The sequence below is a fragment of the Melozone crissalis genome, unplaced genomic scaffold, assembly GCF_028551555.1.
Source record: "Melozone crissalis strain CALT ecotype California unplaced genomic scaffold, PUWL_Pcris_2 ptg000045l_1, whole genome shotgun sequence".
In the NCBI taxonomy this organism is placed as follows: domain Eukaryota; kingdom Metazoa; phylum Chordata; class Aves; order Passeriformes; family Passerellidae; genus Melozone; species Melozone crissalis.
Genome location: NW_026535823.1, coordinates 25,733,685 through 25,754,271, shown reverse-complemented (window position 1 = coordinate 25,754,271; position 20,587 = coordinate 25,733,685). Strand labels below are relative to the sequence as shown.

Below are 20,587 nucleotides of genomic sequence, written 5' to 3'. Positions count from 1 at the left end.
ACAAAGGAAAATTTCTTTTCCCAGTTTGGGTAAGAGATGGATTTCATAAATATTCACATTGTGTTGGCTAGAAAAGATAGCAGCCCTAAGGCTCCATAGGTGGACACTGGACAGCTCAAAGAATTCACCATGGGCACAATGACTGAACATTGAGCTGTGTTAAGGGTCCTTTGTGTTTCACTGGCAACATAAAATTCTTACAGCAGGAGATGTAATGACCTTTTATACAACAGATCCAAGTTGGATCTTTTTTTGTGGTTGTCACTAGCTTGTGCTGAGCCCAGATTGGCTCAGTCTAATGGTTATGAGGTTTCTGAATAGAGTCTGAAAATCAAAATGAAATCAGAATCCATTTTTCTGTCTAGTTGGTAGGAACAAGCTCTGAGACTTCAATCGACCTGAAGATGAGCTGCCCTTTAGTCTCCAGATGTCATGCCTTCAAAGGAGAGCTAAAATTCATTTATGGAAATGCTTGGAGTCCTCCCCTCCACCCCTCAAATGAATAGTCATAAAGCTGTAGGGTTCTTAAAGCCAGATCTTCAGTAATAGCACAAAATACCACCTTTTATACTGTGCTACTGGTGCTGTAGAATAGTGAGGTAGATTTTTCCACCCAGAGAGCAACACCCCCTTAACATTTAAGTTAGTGAAGTGGAAATTTCTGTGACCTAATTTAAGAACCAGTCAAATGTCTTAGGTGAGAAAGTTTCACCAAAACATAAATGCCACTGTATTTCTGCTTTGATTAAAAGCCCAGGTGAAGGGGTGGGGGGAACGGTGATGATACAGGGGAATGCAGTGGAGACAAAGGAATCCAATATCCAGGTAATGGTGCAGCTTAACTCCTGAGCAAGGGGGATCTGGAAGGCTCACTTTCAACTCCTGCATATGACAGCCTTGCTTTGTGTTATCTGAGAGGGAAGAGGGAAAGCTGATATTAATGATGAGCCCAGATGAATTTTGTGAGGGTCTGCCAGGCATCATTCATAGCCTGTGTGCCAGAATTGTGCTTCCCCTCCAGGCCATGATCAAAACCCAGAGCACTCTATACCGTGCAAATGGGGTCTGGCAGTGTGAGTGAAGCTGCTCTGTTCTCTCAGAGGCTCCTTCCCTTGCTGCACTCCTGAGCTCTCCTGTGTTCTTGCTCCTGCAGTCCAGCACGTCGTTCAACAGAGACGCTGTGAAGGCTGGGACAGGCCGGCGCTTCCTGGGAGGGCTCCTCAATGACACATCCTACTGCTACACTCTGGAGGTCTCCTTCTACAGCTACATCCTGGCTGGAGCTGCTCCTGCTGTGCCCTACACTGAAGAAGCCTGTATCCTTCTGAAATCCATCCCCTTGCAGCACACATGGACCGGGAACTTAAGGTAAATACCTGTGTCTCTATAAGAGTCTGCTGAGATAGGAACACACACAAGTGGAAATGTGAGTCTGCTCCTGATGCTCTAATTTCCCTCATATTGATTCTCCATACTGTGGAAATTCAAGAAGAGTAAGACATTAGATCAAATAAGCCATTTCCCTCTTATAGGAGATTGTCTCACACACTTGTTATAGGAGCTCGTCCTGGAGAGTCTGTGATCCATTTCCCTCCACAGCCTTCCATTTCTTTCTTCATTTCTCTCCTTATTCCCTCATTAGCCCTGTGTCTGTGTTATTGTTTTAATAGCAAGTTGAGAGTGCATCTTTGGTACTGAGTAAAATATCTTCTCTGCCTTTGAACTGCAGCCAAAAGGATCCATTAGGTTCTGCAGCTGCCTCGAGGACAAATCTTCAATGCCAGTTGACAAAGAAATAGAAGTCAAATTGTGAGAACAAAACCATCAAAGTTGTTGGCCTTTTTGAGTGCTCAAATAGAAGCGGTGTCTCATTCCTCAAAAAACACATATCCATCTGGCTATCTCAATGTATCAGCAATTTGTAGAATTGTTCTGACTGGTCTTATGATCTGCTTTTATGTTTTTCTTTTTCTTTTTGTCACCATGCTCAATCAAACAGCCAGTGCCCATACTTCAGCGCTGGGTGTGTTATTTCATTTTGTCATTCTATCATGGCAGCTTTTGAAATTTTCACAGGTTTAGAAACACTGCAGAGGGAGAGAGATTAGCTGTGATTGCCTGTTTACCTCTCCACTGCATTTTGGAAGCTGGGGATAGCAAGGGAGAAATTTTCATATGAGATATAATTCTTCACCATCCATGTATATGGGCTCTCAGTGTGGGAATAAGAGCAAGAAACAGGGAGCAGGGAAAGGAATTGTTTGTCATTAGGGCTTTTCTGGTTTGACTTCTCCACTGAAAGTGAAATTTGGGGGAAGGAGGGAGATGAATATATTAAAAGTGATTTACCAGGCTTGAGCATTTGGAATAAAAGCTCTTTTTTGCCCAGTAAAGTTAACTGAAGGAAAAGCTCCTTGCAACATGCACAAACGTAGTATATCTTGCCACTGTGGAAGAAAATGTTGTTACTGTTAGGTTTAGGTATTTATTTCCTTAAGATGGTATTTTGGTGTTTCAAGAACCTGTGCCTTAGTTTTACCTTTAATTTTCTTCCTCATTTTCTGCTCATGCTGAAAACTACTTATTTCTCTTCCTTATTTATCAAGAACAGTTTTTACAGTGAGGAATGGAAAGAGCCCCTATACACACGGGATCATGATTCCCTTGGATATATTTTCCTTCATGACTGGTAGATCAGACTGGCTTAGTCTATTTTTCTGTAAAGATTTCTGGTCTTTGGTTCACATGGCAGAAGTTTCACCTGTGGGGTCCAACACCTCCATTTGCCTGCTGAAGGCAGAGGTGCTCCATTCCCTGTTCCATTCCCTGTTCATCCCATCAGCAGCTGGGGCACAGAAAAGGGGCTCCAGAGCAGAGAACCTTCCCCCTGGCACAGGGAAAGCTCAAGCAGCAGCTTGGTTTCTGCAGTTAGGGTTTCACCCAGCTGAGTGGAAAAGGAGGAGAAGCAGGTTTTGGTTGGCCTGGCAGACATCAAGCAGAGGGAGGCTCTTTGCCCATGGAGTATGCTGCACTGGCATTTTGCCCTGGAAGGTTTTATTATTTCCTTTTCCATGTAGGAATTCTATCCAGAGTACTGCCTGTGAGGTCTTTTCCTCATGTGTGCAGTTTTCTGGTTAGTGGAAGCAATGGAGCTGCTTGGAACAGGCTCTAGACTGGTCTGATCCAACACAGGAGTAGCCACTGGATTTATGCACATCCTGTCCTGGCAGGGGAGGAAGTTTCACATCACTGAAGTGCCTGTGACCAAAAGTAAAACAATTGCAGAGCATTCCAATTTAGCCTGGAACAGGCTATTTGCAAGTCAGTGATTAATTAATGCTCAGATTTTTTAATGGACCTGAACCAAAGACACAGGCAGTCAGCTCATATTGGCCTCCAAGGACAGGGCTGCTTCTATTAACTATCTACTTACATGCAGGCAGCAACTCAAGTAAATAAAGGAAGAAAATACAGTAAGCCAAAGAACTGAATTGATAGTGCAAGTATTCTGGAAATCTGCCTTTAAAGATGTATTTCTTAGAGCTTTGTTCATCACACTGTGATGTTAATTGTTATTTCCCCTTTTCCCTTTCCTTTTTTTCCCTTCCCTTTCCCTTTCCTATCTCCCTTTCCTTTCAATGGAAACAGGATCAGGGAGGCTAGGATTGTTCAAAGCTTCTACTGTTGGATTAAGGAGTGCAGACTGAGATTCAGCCTCAAATTCAGGTCACCCACGACCATGAAAAGATACTACAAAGTGGATCACACATCCAGAACTAGCCACACTGGCTCCTTTTAGAGAACAAAACCAATTAGGACCTCCAGATTCTGCAAAATATTAATTTAGCCTAATGTTGTTCCTGTTGACAGGTAGAAATACTGAACAAACACTGAATAGACTTGTGTTTGCACTGGTGACAAGTAATGATACCTGTCAGCTTCTTTTCTTTACAGCATTTGTGGCAAATAAGATCACAGTACTACTCCCTTTCATGCCATTATATAAGTGGATTAGGTTTGTTGGTGGGTTTTTATCTCTTTGTGTTCTCCAGGTTTTACATGCTAACTCTGTGATCCATACAAACTTCTGTGTGACAGTAATAGATATGTTTTAACATTAGGTAAGATTATCCATTTTTTTCAGATTTGTGTGACTGACTGAAATATTCTTTGTAATTTTTGAGATATATGATTACCTTACATGCATGAAAATGGAAGACAGATTTTCAGTCTAAGTGTTTGAATTCTTACCATTAGTGTGGACAGTAACTTTTTTCAGTAAGAAAAATGGATGGAAAGGTACCATTAGAAATGAAAATCAGTTTCAAATTACTCCAGTTAGTATGACTGAATGTTGTAAATGAATTGGTTCAGAATTTAGAGGATGATATCTAAAAACAAATTGGCTACTGAGGCTGCACTGTTTAAATGAAATCCAGGAGGAAAGAGTCTTCCTCCAGCCTGTGCAGGGTGTTTATGTTTGGGGCATATATGGTGGGATAACATCATGCAGAGTGTTTAGTTTCTGGCCTTTTCTAACCCAGAGAATTAATGTGATTGCATCAATGTCTCAGGCCTTGATTGGCATGGGATCACTAATGGCTACTGCTGGAGCTCCTCTTGTATTTTCACTCAGCAAATAAAGCACTTAGACATTCCTGCAGAGCTGTGTGTGTGCCTGCTAGGTCTGTGTCTAACAGATACATACCTGGAGTGTGAGAAACATTAGGGATATGTTCTGTAAGCTGTGCAGAAAACCCCACGATAACACGCGCTGCAGATAACAGTGAATGGACTCTGTTTCAAAGGCATAATAAGAGGATTGTAGGCTTGTCTGTTACTCTCCTGGAAGTGGACAGAGAAACGTTTAAAACCCTTCTCACACATGCACACATTTGGTGGTAACTGATTAAAAAAGGCAGCACAACAACAGTTAGCTCAGCACCAGGTGAAGGAGCTTTAAAATGAGTTGATGCGCTTCCATTAAATTCCATGTTTTACTAGGCATTTACAGGGCTTATGACATGAGGCTTGTAAACTGCTCTGCAGCACTCACCAGCAGCAGCTGAGCTGCTGAGCTGCCTCGATTCTCACCAGCCTCAGAGCTGGGCAGGGAACAAGGGATAAAGAGGGGGAGGCAGGAGGAATGCCCAGCACACCCAGAGCTGGTGCTCTCCAGCATCCCACTACAGCTGTGAAGAGCAGCCATGGCAGCCTGACCTGAGAGCAGCCAGCAAAGGACTCTCACATCAACAGCTCTAAAATCTATTTGGTTCATCTTTTAGAGTGTTTGAACTGGATCCTTGATGCAAAGGAGGCAGTCCATAACAGAGAATAAAAGGATTTTACTCTTCCACAGCCCAGCCATGAGGCAGGAAGGCAGAAATGATGGAGACCTGGCAGGAGGGCAGGAATGATGGAGACCTGGCAGGAACTGGTATGACCATAGCTGTAGGGGAGAATGTTCATTGAGATGGGTGGGCATCACAATTGCCAGCATGTCCATAGCTTTTTTGTGTATTTTTATCTCAATTGCAAGCTTCCTCCAGGTGGAGAAGGACCCCATCCAAAGGTGCACTGCTGAACTCTCTCTTGTTTGTGGGCATAAAGATGTATTTATGTGGTTACAGCCATAGAATGAAGGCTTGGATTGACTAGAATCTCTTCAAACACCTAACAGGAGCTCACATCCTAGGCTTTTGACACAGAGACCACTGGGTTCATTCTTATTCTTAACTTCAAGCAAAATATCTGCCTGCTGCTTGACTGGGAACTTGAGAAGTTAAATCCCCAGAGGAAACAGTCATTTGTTACATCCAGATTCCTTTTAAAGTGTACTTGGATCTCAGTAAATGCCTGTCCTGGGGAAAAGGAATCTGTATGCAAACTACAATTCCAGTAAAAGCATCTATAACTTTTAGAGCTTCATGTACCTGCCAGTCCCCTAGGGCAAATGTACTTGGTTATTTCCGGCTTTTTTACATTTCTTTTTTTGGCAACTGCCTGTCCTGATCCTCCTATCTCTGTTAGTGATATCCTTAAGAGAAGATCCTTATGAGACAGATTATGGCCCTTGCAGGTTCATTCCCCGCCAGTAAAGGCAACATTACTAGCAGAAGCCAATGAGGTATGAAAAGCTGTGCTGATAAAGCTGAGGGAGCTCTGCAGAGGTTATCCAGCGTGGCTTAGGTTTGAACTTGTGTTAGAGGTACTTGCCAAGATGATTTCAAAGTAAATCAGACACATATTCAGGGAGAGGCATCCAGAGGTCTCCTTCATCTGCTGAGGCCCTAGAAACAGGCTCCTTTCTGTGTGTTGCAAAACGTGGCATTAATCCTAATCCTGCAGATTTTTTCTGTGTGACCTCCTTGCATGTTGTGTTTGTTTCTTAGTACCATGTTTAGGGCTGGTTTGGAGGAGAGGAAACAAAATCCTCTTTTCAGCTCCCCAGTCTGTGTGAAAGTGTCAAGGTTTACAGCCACAATTTCAAATGCTCTTAATATTACTGGAAGCATAGAGTTAAATTATAGAGTTGTAAAGTTACTTTATAGTGATAATGCTGTCAAGCATCAATATCTCTGCCCCAGGGCACCATGGAAACTCAGTTAATGATATAAGAAGCTGATATTTTTCAGGGTTGCAGCTGTTGGCTCATACCCAGAAGGAATCTGTGTGTTTGTTCATATTGGGTATATACAGTGGGACCTGCTCAAAGAAAATTAAGAAACAGTGAAAGTCTGTTTAATGAAGTGCAGTGGAATGAAAGTACAAGGCAGTACAAGATGCTGCAGTATGCACACCTCAAAGGGCTCAGTGGAGTGGACAATGCTGCACAAAAACACTTCTCTTCTGTAGGGGAGGCTGTTTGTGGGGGAGAGTTTATGTTTATGTTGATTTGTCTATCTGGTTGCCTGTAGCACTGACTGTGTCAATCTGTCTGGGAGTGTCAGTAGAGAAATGGAAATTTAGGGAAGTGACTACAGTCAATTTAGGAATATGCATAATTTTTGTAATGGATTTCTTAGGATCTGTACCTCAAAGTGCTTTGATAGCCTCAGATGAAAGATGCTATAAAAGTGCAAAGTGTATTATAAAGGTGCTTTTTTTATTTTAAAGAAGGATATTTTTTTTATTCTTAAATGTAGAATATCAGTCTTGGAACTCATCTTCAAAATTATTCCATTTAGCCACATGATTCCAGTTACCTTTTCTTTCCTCTTGTGTATGCATATTTCTTTCCCAAGGTACAGGGGATAGAACAGATGGTGGCTGTGGGATGAGAATGTAAGGAAGATGAATATTCAGACTTACAGAAATGCCCTCAAGTCAGTTTCAGACATGAATACAGGAGTTTGCCTCCTTTGAAGAGCAGGAAGATTTGAGTAGCTGTGAACCTGGACTAGGGAATTTGGACAGGTTGATTTGAGAACCACCAATATTTACAACTGAATTCAGCAACTGGGACCTTGTGGAGAGCTGAGCATCTTAGAGGCACATGTGCAAATACCACCCCTGCATCCCAGCAGCTGTGCTCAACTCAGAGCTGGCTCAGGATGTGCTCCTCTGCCCAGGTAGGGCTGTATCCAGTGGCAGGGGAAGACTGGGCCTCACAAGCCCAGCTCTAAAAATGGTCTCAGCCAATGCAGCCTTTGGGGTCCCTGTGAGACACCCAATGCTACTGGTGCCAAGCTGTCTTGAGGTTTTGCTGACTGAAAGCCTCACTGATGCTTTCCACTCAAGCTCTCAATGACTCTTGGTCTGTACGCACAAAACTCTCTAATTCAGAAAGGTTTTGATGGTAGTATATTTTTAAAAACCCATAAAACTTGTCAGCTAATAATATGGATCAATAATAATGTTATAATAATAACCACAGTAGTACTGTGGTTATTATTATAATATTATTATAACTTTTATAAAGTTATAATATAAATCATAACTTTTTTGTCAGTATTTTGTTTGTACACAGGAAAAAATAACTTAGACCAAGCACAAGTTGAGGTTTTGCTGAAAGTTGGAAGGTGAGGTTGATCACATGAGTGATTGCAGGTTTATGGATAATGTAAAGAAGGAAAAGCTCTTTCCAGACACTGCTGCTATCCTTATTGGAACTGGCTTTCCCGGGTTTGAATGCCTCTGTTATGAACTTTCTTTTCCTTAAACATGTATTTTTCCTTTTTCTTAGAAGCAACTTAGACAAAACTAAGCATATAGAACTGATATGAGGCTCTTGGGTGCTCATAACACCATACAAATGCTATTAGATCCGTAGTTAAAATAATTCTTTGGTAAATGTTAAATTCCTATTAGTAACACTTGCTAAACTTAAGTGCAAAGGAAAGGGCAAAGCTAATCTGAAAGGCAATGGAGAGCAGGGCTTAAAATATATTAACAATTTGTTGGAAATGTCTGAGGGGAGTGGTTATTATTAGTGTCTGTGGGTTGGAGACTTAGGTTAGGAAAGGGCTTTAGACAGTGCTGTGCTTTGAAGCTTTCCCAAATGTCATTGGGATTGAAGAGGGGAAAAAAGCCATTCAGAACAAGCTGTTTTTCAAAAAGCAATAAACAGCCAAATTGCAGTGTCTCTGGGAGAGGTCTCTCCCTTTCTGCCAGCCTGTGGTGCTGTTTGTGTGTCTCCATGTTTCTGTTCTTTTTCCTCTTCTCTGTGTCTCTTCAAATCTGGCTGAGTTTTCTCCCCTGTGCCTGTCCTGTCTGTGTTCTCACCATCTCCTTATCTCGTTGGCATTCAGGTCATTAATCCTACCCCAGGCCTTTCTGTCAGCCCATGGGGCTTTTTCCAGGAGGTGTTTCACTAATCAGACACGCCCAGTCTCATGGTTTTGTTCACTTTTTACTGCCTTTCACCCAAACTACTCCTTCTTGCTTTCATATTTGCTATCATCTTGGTTACTGTTGATTAAAGAGAGTTTGAGGGTGGTAGCAGAATCTCTTTTTTAACAACCACTTCTTTAGTCTCAAATACCAAGCTTCTGAAAGATCAGAAATTATTTTTAGGAAACTCTGTGAAGGAACAAACATCTCTCTGTTTGTGTGTCTTTCTCAGCTGCTTGACCAATTGCAACTGAATTTGACAGTGATGAAGGTCTCAGAGATATTACATTCCTATGAGTTTCATGAAAAATAGCTGGCTGAATGAGCAGAGAGACCACAATTAATCTCTTCAGTAGGGACAGCTGCATGTCTATTGTTAGAAACCAGAGGAGGACAGTAGGCATGAAAGTCACAGGAAACAGATCCAACATCTCCTTTTCTTTCTGAGCATGCCCCTGGTGAATTGAGACTTCACTTTCCTTCCCTCTCTACACTTTAACCCCTAGCCCCTGTGAAAGCCCTAACAAAGGATATCTTGTGGCATTCTGGAAAGCAGATTGCACCTTCCCCATGAAACCTCTGCTAAAAAAGGCCAGAAATTTGTCAGGTTTCAGTTCCCAGGTGATGGGAATACCCATCCAAGCCAAGGCCAGTACAGGCCCACCCTAAGCCAGCTGTGTTTCTTGTCACCTAGAGGGGAAACTTTGTCCACAGTTCAGAAAAACAAAGCTTGAACATGTCTCAGGCAGAAACTAGAGATAATCTGCAGCTTTGATCTGGTGTTCAGAAACTTTTGTGTTTTGATAAGAGCAAGGGTGGGTCTGATTCTCTCATGTCTCGCCTCTTAAGAAGAGAACAGCCAAATCAACTCAGATCAAAACCAATCCTCTGCAGTGCCTTGTTTATGACAGAGGTCAAAATAAGGTGCCTGAGAAGAATTTAAAACCAGAATAAGCATGCAACTATTTTCCCCAGAATATTCTTTGGTTTCCAGCAATTAGTGGATTGGGGATCCCAGAGCCAGAGTTATTGGATTCATGAAGTCATTTAGGTTGGGACAGACCTCTAAGATCATCAAGTCCAACCAGTAACCCAGCACTGCCAAGCCCACCACTAAACCATGTCTCCAGCTGCCACATCCACGTGTCCTTTAAATCCTTCCAGGAATAGTGACTCCATCACTCCCCTGGACAGCCTGTTCCAGTACCTTACAGCCCTTCCTGTGAAGAAATGTTTCCTAATGCCCAACCTAAACCTTCCCTGGCACAACTTGAGGACATTTTCTCTAGTCCTATCACTTGTTACTTGGGAGAAAAGACCAAAACCCACACATTGATTTTATCTGAGATAACAGTCAGTGGATGTGTCTCCCATGAACCTGTATACATTTTTAGCGTCCACAACTTTCCTTGTCATGGATTTCCATAGCTTACTAATGACTTGTTTGTTTTAAGCCTACCATCAGGAAGCTTTATTTTGTGATTTCTACCTGTCACCCTGGGAGCAGCATTGACCATCAGCCACGTGTATTTCACATCTGAATTTTCACAGCTACTTAGTTATTTGCTGTGTACTTACCCTCTACATCATAAGCAGAAAAATATTACCAGATCAGGTAACCATGTCTAGAGCTGGTTTGTCATCTTACATTTTTTCTCTGGCTATTCACAACTGTTTGAGTTGCCAAGTAATGGAGAATCAACTCCAGTGATTCCAGTGGTATTTGTTGTGTGATTTTTGTTTGCATTCAGGATAAATGGCACTCTGATCACATGAGCAGCAAGTATAAGAACCAAATGAAGAATAAAGCTTTCAGTTTTAGAGTATAGACTGTAAACATCATGTGTTCAGTTCCTGATGCACTTAACACTGCTTGCTCTCCTGTCCTCTTGGTTTTTTCCTGGTACTTAGGAGGGATTCAAAACTTCTTAAACTTACTGAATTCCTGTTCAGCATACACTGGAGTTTTTGGTCATCTGGTTAAAAGAATCTGGCAACACTGCCTATTGGAGGGATTACATTTTTGAAAACTGCAATATCCCAAATACCTTGCTTTGTGTCATTATGACTGGTGTGCAGCGAAGCAACTTCTGGACAACAGCTCCCACAGTCAAGCTGCATTCATTATTCTGTCAGGCTGGTTATTTCTTTTTCTGAAACTAAGCATTCTTTATTAAACCAGCAATTGCCATCTGATGGCATAAAATATCAAGTGATAGGTGACAATCCACTCATCTTTTCTCCATCATCCAGTCCCTCAAGAAATCCAATATGAATACTAGCTGCTCAAGACCTCTCCTGTAGCAAAGAGGATCTGCAGGGCAGTGGAGTGCCATGTGTAGCCAAAGCTTACACTGGACTGGCTTCTCTGGACATTTGGCTGGAGCAATATTGAGGGGACATGTGAAAAGTGACATCTCTTCCCACCACATCAATTCATGACAAATCTCAGTATTGCTTTCAATAAATCCCTAAATATGCTGTTCAAATGGAATACAGCTGGTTTAGTCAAGATAGGGAATGGAAAAGGCTCAGAGGCTGCAATTGTCTTCCCAGTGTCCTTCAAGGAGAGAGGCAGCTGGACTGCCAACACTCTACATGGAGTCAGGACTGCATGATGCTGCCAGCCCAAGGGGAGAGAATTTCCAGTTCTTCAGTCCCCTTGTTTTCAAGCCTTTTGATCACTGTATTTCTGTGAATTTCCTCAGGGTCTGCTGAGTGGCTGCTCTGTTGGCAGAACACAGCTTCAGGCTCTTTGTCTGTTCCTGTGCAGAAGTGATACCTCCACTTGAGAAGATGCCCATGCCTGTGCCTGTTAGCACTCTCACAATCTCCTATTCTTGCTGTAATACTGTGAAGATTTGAGGCTGGGCTATTTCTAGGCCAACAGGGTTATCATCCTGGTGTTCCTTCTTCCTTACTTAATGATTCTTCTTTGCGCCACATCCCTCACGTTTCTGCCAAGCAGATTTCGCCGCATTGACTTTCTTTCCAAAGCCTGCCCAGAAGGACAGCTTTCCTTCAGCCAGGACACAGAAAGGGCCTGTGTCTCTAGAACCATCAATATTTTTCTTGAGATGATAAATGAGCTGCCAATAAACCGAGGCAGCTGCCAGATCCATCTGAGAAACAGACCTTCAGACCGATTTATCCGTGCTTGCTTTATTCATGTGTCTGGAAACTTTTAGGATGCAAACAGAGGGCTAACCACTCTGAGGCAGCCACTTAGAATTAGATGGTATAGATTGATGCACTGGGAGTTTATGGGCTGGTTCAGATACATTAGCCATTACTTTGTGCTCACCTATTTCAAATAAGAAAATGGCTTCATATTTGTCATAGGGAACACCACAGAAAAAGAACAAAGCTTTCAAAACAACACCTAAATTGCCATACTTGCTGTATCATTCAGTTTGTTTTTCTTCATCTCCTCTGGCCTTTCTTGCCTTTAATTCAGGGTTTTGCATAATCTGTGAAATTTTGTTGTCAGGAGTTTTCTAAGGAGATGAGGCATGGCTGATTACGTTGTGCCTGGAGGGATGGGAGCAGGTTTTGTGCTTCAGTGAGTGAAGTTTGTAGGGAGACCAGTCTGGTTTTGAACCAGATGACACAGCTGGGAAAAGCAGACAGTCTCTGTGTTTAGGATGCTTTGCTGGGCAGCAGGCTTTTGTGTGTTTGATACACATTCACCCCAAAACTTCTGACCTTATTTTTTTTTGGTTTCTACCAACACAAGTTCTCAGCAGTATTAAGTTTGGGATAGTTTGATGCGAACAGGCAGTTGAGCAAAGGAAAGGGACTCAAGAAATGCTTCTCCTGGGGGCAAGACTGGAGGAAGTGTAAATGTTACTGCACTCCAGAGGGTCTGTCTGAAGTGACCACAAAAAGCTCCAGCAAGGAGAGAATTTCAGGGGGCACACCGTCCATATCGCTGGAGGAGCCCAGGTTAGGGACCTGTGTGATGCAGGAGCTCACAGAGGGGACTGGAGGAAGCCCTGGGACAGGAGAACAGCGAGGAGGGCGCTCGGTGCTGCTCTCGGGAGCAGCATTCCAGTGCCTTTGCACATCCCGGTGCCCTCTTGGGAGCAGCATCCCGGTCCTTTGCACATCCCGATGCCACTCTCGGGAGCAGCATCCCGGTGCCTTTGCGCATCCCCGGGGCCGCTCCTGAGACCTGTATCCCGGTGCCTTTGCACATCCCGGTGCCACTCTCGGAGCAGCATCCCGGTGCCTTTGCGCATCCCGGTGCCGCTCTTGGGAGCAGCATCCCGGTCCTTTGGGCATCCCCGGGGCCGCTCCTGAGAGCTGTATCCCGGTCCTTTGCGCATCCCCGGTGCCGCGGCGCAGGCGGGGCTGGTCCAGCCCGAGCCCTGCCGCGCATCTCCCGCTTGCTGGAGCTCAAGTGCCCTCTTCTGGCACCGACCGTGCCGTCCCCCCGTGTCAGCCGGCTGAGAGCCGGGCATGTGCTCCTGATGGTGGCTAAAATAAAGAACAAAGCAGGGTTTTTCTCGCTTTGCTTCCCTTGTGTGTCCGGACTGCCCCAGCGGTGGTAGCGGTTGCAGGATATGGAGCATCCCTGTTGCAGCAGCCTGGCCAAGTCCAAGCTTTCCTGTGGCACAGGGCTGTGAGAAGATTGTGTTTGCATCCAAGCTGATTAAATAAGGATACTTTTATTCTTTTATTAATAAATAATTATTTATTATTTTGTCTTTTTTCCTGCCTTCTCTGTTGTAAATCTGTAACTATCTTGGTTTGCACCGGCTGAAATTGGGGTGGCCTTTTCCTGCTCATGTTCTCTCTGTTGTACAAATCCTCTCTTTGCTATTCCTGACCTGTTGATGTCAACAGTTTTCACCATGAATCCCAATGGGATCTAGATTTGACCTCTATTGATTACCAAGAGAGAGTTGGTCATGAAATGAAGGGTGAAGGGAATGTGCAGCAGTTGTTAGAGGAGTCCCCATCCTGTTGGAAAAGGAAAGTTTGGATACACTTGTTAATGTCAGTTCAAGGTTAGCAGTACACAGCACAGCAACTGCATCTGTCTGCAGAGGCACTGCGAATCAGCCTTAAGAAAAAGGAGTTTCCTGCATTGCTTTATCACATCAGTTACCATCAGAGGCCTTTGCATGTGCTTTGGATTTTTCTCTATGTTTAAGGAACATTTCAAGCCATAATTGATTATAGCTGAATTTGTGTTACAAAGTAGGGAACAGCAGGTCAGGACATTTATGCTATGAGACAAGGCTGAGCCTGATTCCCATTTAGATGCTTTACAGCAGAAGGGTGGTGGTTTTTCCCCCTGGTTACAAGCAGTGTCTCAGCTATCGAGTGCAACGCTGTATTAATAATTCTGTACTTACCGTAAGCCCTCTGAATGCAAATCCCTCACACGCGAGCTGGATTGGCATAAAACACTTTGGAAAGCACACACACAATTTATACTGCCCTCCACTGCCTTCATGTGGAGTAAAAGGAGCTGGAGTCAAGATTGCCAGGTTTTGCAAAGCGCCGAGCTGAAAGTGAAAATCCAGCTTCTCCCTTCAAGGTGAAAAGGACAGAGGAGATCCTGGTGGTTTTGGTCTGCCTGAGGATCTTCCTGCAGTGATCCCTGCTCTGTTCTATGCACTTATAAACTGTCACATGCTGACATTGTTTTTTCCTGATCATTTCACCGTTAGTTTAGTAAGGTCTCAGAACTGAGGCTCGGGAAATGTGACTGCTGATAATGTGATTTTATTTAAACTTTGTGCCTGTGTTTTACCTCACTTTACTTCTCTAGTGCTGGGTGCTCAGATGGAATTTAGGCAGAGATGGTCTGTGGCTGCAGATAAGTGTAGCACCCTTGCAGTGATGTCAACCAAACCCAGGAGTGCAGGGACAGGTAAGACCATGTGCCAAGAAATGAGATTAGACAAACTAAGAGTTTCCAGCCAATACAAGCTGAGATAATAAAGCAGTTAATAAGAACAGACATAACTGAAGAACATAGACAATACTCAAAATTTACCTGACGACTTCCAAAGTGATTACCTGAAATATGACATAAGGATAAGGTGAATACAGTCATCTTCTAACATTTCCCTTTAAGGCTGCTGTTCTGCATAGGAAAATTTACATGCGTGAGTGTATGCCTACATTAGATATGCACATATAGCAGAACTTTTTTTCTTAAGTACATTCTCAAGATTCATGAAGGAAATGAATGATGACAGCAAGAGAAACTTGCAGGCCTCTCTTTGTGTGGGGAAGCTCCAAGCCAGTGAACAAAGATGCTCCTCTATCAGGCCCCTGCAGACAGAGCTGGAACTGGAGCAGCCCACAGAAATGGTGCTGAAAGCTGGTACAATAACCAGGCAAAGCAAAGCAGAGTCTAACAGGATGACAGCACAAGGCACCAAAAATAGGTGGCTTTTGTATGACTATAATAGCACCACCTGCTTTCAGAATGTTAGTAATCCTGTAAATGTGTCCATTCCAGTGAATATCCTTCAGGGAGTTGACACAGAAATCCATAGAAACAAGGCACGGAGCAGAGAAAAGGGAGAGGAGCAGGGATGCGTGAGGAGGAGCTGCTGGCAGGGGAAAGGAGCAGCCTGGGATTGTGTGCGTGGGTGTGCAAGGGGTAGCAGAGAAGTTTGCATGCTCTTGAAGGGAAGAATTTGTTTCCTCCTCATCAAACCCCAGCCCCTGCTGCTTTCTTTGATTTTTCTCTAGCGGGGCCAATCTAGGCACTCAGTGATGATAAATAACCCAGTATCACAAGGTGACATGCACAGTGACACCATAATATGCAGAGAAAGAGAAGAACCCAGAGGGACATTGTTTCTGTCATTTATTTCCCCCGTGTGCTCTGCAGTTCAGGCAGTTTGGGAGCCCCATCCCACGGCTCCATCCACAGCCCAGCAAGGGGAGCCAGGCAAACCTCGCTGGCACAGGCAGGCCCTGAAAATGCTGTGCTGTTCCTGTGAGCTTTGTTTGCACTGACCTTGCTAGGATACTCCAGCCCTGTTCTGATTGAAGGCCTTTTGGGACCTTGTGCATGACCCAAGGTGAAGGGGTTGCCCTGCATGTCACCATGTCACCATACCTGCTGTGGCTGGGGGTGGTCACACCACCTCCCTCCCTCCTCCTGCCCTCCCTGCCTTCCCCAGTTAGAGCTTTCAGCTCTGCCATCCTGACAGGGTTTGTTTTTTGATTTTTTGTTGTTAACGTTGCCTTTCTGTGCTGTTTCCTGGGTTTTGTCACAGCAAACCGAGAGCAGAAGTGGTATTGTGCTGACAGCAGCAGAGCATCAGCAGGGCTGAGCCCTGGGCTCCCCGAGCAGGGTGCTGTGCTTGGGCTCACAGAACAGCAACTTGTCCTTCTCTGTTGCACCAAAATAAGGAAAGAAAAAAAGGAACATTTTACCAGAGAGTTTTCTGGCCATTTGCTGGTGATTGGGGATGTTGAGATGTGGGGATGTGAATCTGTTTGTGGCTCTGTAAAGAGCTTTGCAGCCTCAGTGCCTGTCCTTTCCTCCCCCAGTTTTTTCTTGGATGAAAATGCAGGACAGGAGAAATGGCGTTGTCTAGACAATGACACAGTGCTAGGACACAGTCTAGTGAGATAAAAGGAAAATGGAACAGGCATACAGAGCAAAGTGATTTGCCTAAATCTGCACAACCAGATCTCCTGACTCCTTCACTCTCCCTCCTGTGGCTTCTCCTTAGGAGATGAAGTTGATTGATTGAAATTGCCCTTTTTACTGATTACCATTTTAATAATCTAACCAGTTATGTCAGAAATCCAGTGTGAGGGGTGTTTTTTTTGATGCAATCTGTTTGTTACTTGCATTTCTCACAGGTGGGCACCAAGATCAGACTAGTTGGGTACTCTTTTTATTTACATTTAGGTTTGTGCCCTTGTCATTCAGGTATAGTGTGGTGTTATTGCTGCAGCTGCATTCTCACATGACAGGGGAATATTCTTGTTACAAGGAAATGAAAATTAAAAACAAAAATGTCCCACTCTCCACCTATCCCAGGGGGAAAAAACCCTGAACACAACATCAACAAAAAGCCCAACAAACCAATCTTCAAAAATAAATCTTGATCTCATAGGTCTTGGGTAAAATCTCTTTGCATACGCGTGCATGCTTCATCTCCTTGGCAATTGTCATGCTGTGTACAATTCCTGATTTTTGAGTGTAGGATGGGAACTATTGCTGTCTTCTGCTTTGACATTTCTGTCTCCTCACCGCCCTCTTTGCCTTTTGTTAGTTGCTTCTCCTGCCACATCTGACTGGTTTTCAGTGCTGATAGGGAGCCTTTGCCTTGGAGTTTTACATGACTTAGGCTCAACTGACCACCTCATTCCTTCGAGGTTTTAAATAGGAGAATAACAACCCAGCTTCATGCCCCAGGGTACTGATTCTTGATGGGTTTTCCCACATGCTGTCAACCTGAAAATAAATAATACCTGCAAGAAAAAGGGACTAAAATCATGCTAAATCTGCTCTTTTTGCTGAGAGCCAAACGGACTAGTGGCTGGAATGCAAGAAGAAAGGATATTCCTATTCCCTGCTCATTTGGCTGACAGCGTAATCACTCAGAGTAATAAATCTTCATTGGAAACTTAGATGAAAATGGAAAAGGAATGAAAGTGCTTTCAGAGAAGAAGCTGGGAGGGGGCTTTTGTCTCTGCTGAAGCACAGCCTTGGAAGGAGAGAAAAAGGGCTGCAGGAGAGAAAAAGGGCTGCAGAAGCTCCTGCTGCTGCTGGGTGCAGAATGGCCCTCAGTGCCCAGGGCTGTGCCCCTTGGCTCGTCCTCCTCAGCCCCAGGCATCCCCCAGTTCTGACCTGTGCCCTCTGCTCCCCATAGCCCCAGGTTTGGGGAGAAGGGGTGTCTGCCTGCCAAATGCACCTGAGCAGCACGAAGGGGCACAAATATGGGGCAGGGATAAATGGTAGAGAGCTAAAGCAGCTTGCTGCCTGCTGTGCTTGCTCTGTAACCCTTCAGGAGCCAGCACTTTCCCTCAGCCTCATGAGCAAACAAGGACAGAAAAAAAAGCAACCACAGAGCTGAAACATTTTATTTCCCCTGCTGGGGCTGCCAATTAACCCTGTCAGGAGCTGGAAACTTACAGTGGGCGCATCAGCAGACAAGGAGCTGCAGAGGGGGAGTGCTGCAGGAAGGCAGTGCAGGGATCCAGTCACATCCCCAGAGCCCTGGCAGAGCTGAGCTGTGGTGCAGGGACACTGGGAGCCAGTCTGCAGGCACCTTCTGGCTTCAGAAACTGCTGCAGGGCAAACAGAGATGCCAAACACCAGCTCCTGGTGGGATTCTGTCGCATCACTCTCTGCCTGCTGTTTGTCTGTCTCTGCAAATGCCACTGCTCTTGCTCATCCTCATCCTCCAGCTGTGTAATCTGTGCAGTATGTTTGGGGAGGTTGAAGGGGTTGGAAGGAAGAAGGAGGCAGCAAACACTTTCCCCTCTCCCAGAGCTCCCTTTCTGCAACTCCTGATCTGCTTTGGTGCTGGGATCTTTGTGTTTGGGCAAGCTGGTTGCTTCTTCTTTTGCTCCAGGGAGTGGAAAGCTTGAGCTGGACTTACAGTAGAGCTAACTGTGTGAGCTGGCTGAAGCACAGGCCACACAGGATGTATTTTGTTTGTTCTCTTTGTCAGCTGCACCGGGGATGTGTAAAGAGCTGGGTCAGGATGAGAGACAGTGAGCAGAGCAGGGCATCCTTCATGGTGAGGATGATGAAGTGGTGACTGTACATGGGGGATGTTTGGCCCCTTGGTGCAAGTTTGTTGAAGTTGCTTGGCTGATTTCCTCCTGCATCATCTGTTATGTTTCTACTGAAATCATCAAAGTGACACCAAAGATGAGATCTGTCCCACAGTCACCTCTGTAGCTTTTGGATCAATGCTGGCAACAAAGCAGAGAGGAAGGCTTGGTGCTTAATTAGCATTGCTTTTATTCTTTTCTGCAGAAAGCAATCTTTCTTGCCACTTGTTACCTTCTTTGGGAGTAAAAATCAGGTGTTACCCCATCTGCTGTGGGATGGCACAATGCTCCTGCACGTGGTTACCGGTGACACCAGCCCTGTGAGCCCTCTGCTCTCCCTGGCCTCACACCTCATCCCACACCCTTCCCAGCTCCCTGATCCTCTCCCTGCTAATTGCCTTCCTAGTGCCTTTGGGCAGTGCTGGCAGTGAGGGGTGACACAGAGCCCTCTCCCAGCCTTGGCAGGGAAAGGTGGATGGCTGTGAGGAGCAGCACACATGGAAAAAGAGGGGCTGCTTTGGAGCTGAGTGATGCACAGTTAATGTTCTGACTCTCAGGCCATGAAATCAATCTTCCAGGTGAATTTGTGGTCTCTTGAATTCATTTTGGGCACCACACACACCTCACATGGAACGGGCTGCAGTTCTTGACGTCAGTAAATGCTTTCTGCCCTGCAAAAGAGCACAGCTTGGATTTCATCTTGTTTTTACACCTTCACTTCTCCTTGTAAGGCTCATTGTCACCAACGGGTCTGGTGTCATCCAACTGTGGCAGTGAGACCAACACTCTGTGCTGCAGAAATTCCCAGAGCACAACACTCAGCAGCTGCCAAAGCTTTCTGCTGGCACCTGCTCAAGGCAAGAGAGAGAGAAATATCACTTTGTGAGCCTCCTTTCATTGCTGCCCACCAGGAGCCAGCAGGGACAGCACTTTGCTCCTCTGCTTGAGAGACACACAGGTGAGATGAGTGAGGCAGACACCTTGAGCTTTTGCTGCCTTTTTCCCAGCCAGATTGTGGCTGCCCCATATCCCTGGAAGGCTGGCATAGAATGCCATTTTGCTGTGCTTTTCTTCTGCTGTTTCTCACCTGCCAAAGTCCTTCATTTAAATGTCACAAGTCTAATTATTTTGGGTATGAGAGCTGGCGATGGCTGCATTTGGGCAAACAACAAAAGAATTCTTTCAGCAAGGCAGGAAGGAAGATTAGATGTTTCTGGTGGTTATGGGGACAAATTTCCTCTCACCAACTTTCTTTATGCAGCTTCATTCCCTTCGAATTCATGGGTGTTTGCTTGTTTGTTTGTCTTTCCATCTAAACTGAGATAACAAATATACTAAATCCCTTCTTTATGGAAGGAAGTTGAGAATATCAGCTCTTGTGCCTCTCCTTTTCCAGCCAGCTCAGTTGTGAGCAGTGGAGCAGACAGTTTGAATGACAAGAGGAGGCATCCTTAATCCAGATACTACACAAAGTGCATGTGGGGGGAAGAGTGAATGCAGTGCTGGTCACAGCCCTGCAATGAGCAGTGCAGGCTGCCTGCAAGGCACAGGGACAGTGCAGGGAGCACATTGTGCTGGTCCTTGCCTACAGGAGCTAAACAGGGCCTTTTTCTGAAACTGCCAGCCAGGGGTGGGTGTCTTTGCACCTGCCTGGTGCTGCTGTGGTGGGTGCTGTGCTGCCCTGGGGACCTGACATGTGTGTGTAAAGTTCCTTGCCAAACAAGGTCATCCTTTCCCTGGTTATCCAACAAGCAGCAGGAGCAGGATTGTACCCAGCCTGCAAAGCTGCCTGTGAGGGCTGTCCCTTCCTCCTGCAGCAGCAAATTGTCAGGGTGACCTGAGAAAGGCATGGAGTCCCACGTGCTGTGTGTGAGGTGTGCAGCTTCTCGTCCATCCTCCCTCGAACCTGCTGGGTCTCTTCTTCTCATTCCCTGCTGCTCATCCCACCTTCTCCCCTGGTCCACAGGCTAGACAATGTTTCTGT

At 44.9% G+C, this 20,587-nt stretch overlaps 1 protein-coding gene across 3 annotated transcripts in view; it reads left to right on the top strand.

The window, feature by feature from the left end:
* LOC128943327 (BEN domain-containing protein 5-like) overlaps positions 1-20,587 on the top strand; it is an 877,269-nt gene that overhangs the window by 796,894 nt on the left and 59,788 nt on the right. For all 3 annotated transcript variants that reach the window (XM_054286227.1, XM_054286226.1, XM_054286225.1), the window contains one exon: positions 1,154-1,316. In XM_054286227.1, the coding sequence (XP_054142202.1) occupies positions 1,154-1,316 (163 nt within the window). The remainder of the gene's footprint in view (positions 1-1,153; positions 1,317-20,587) is intronic.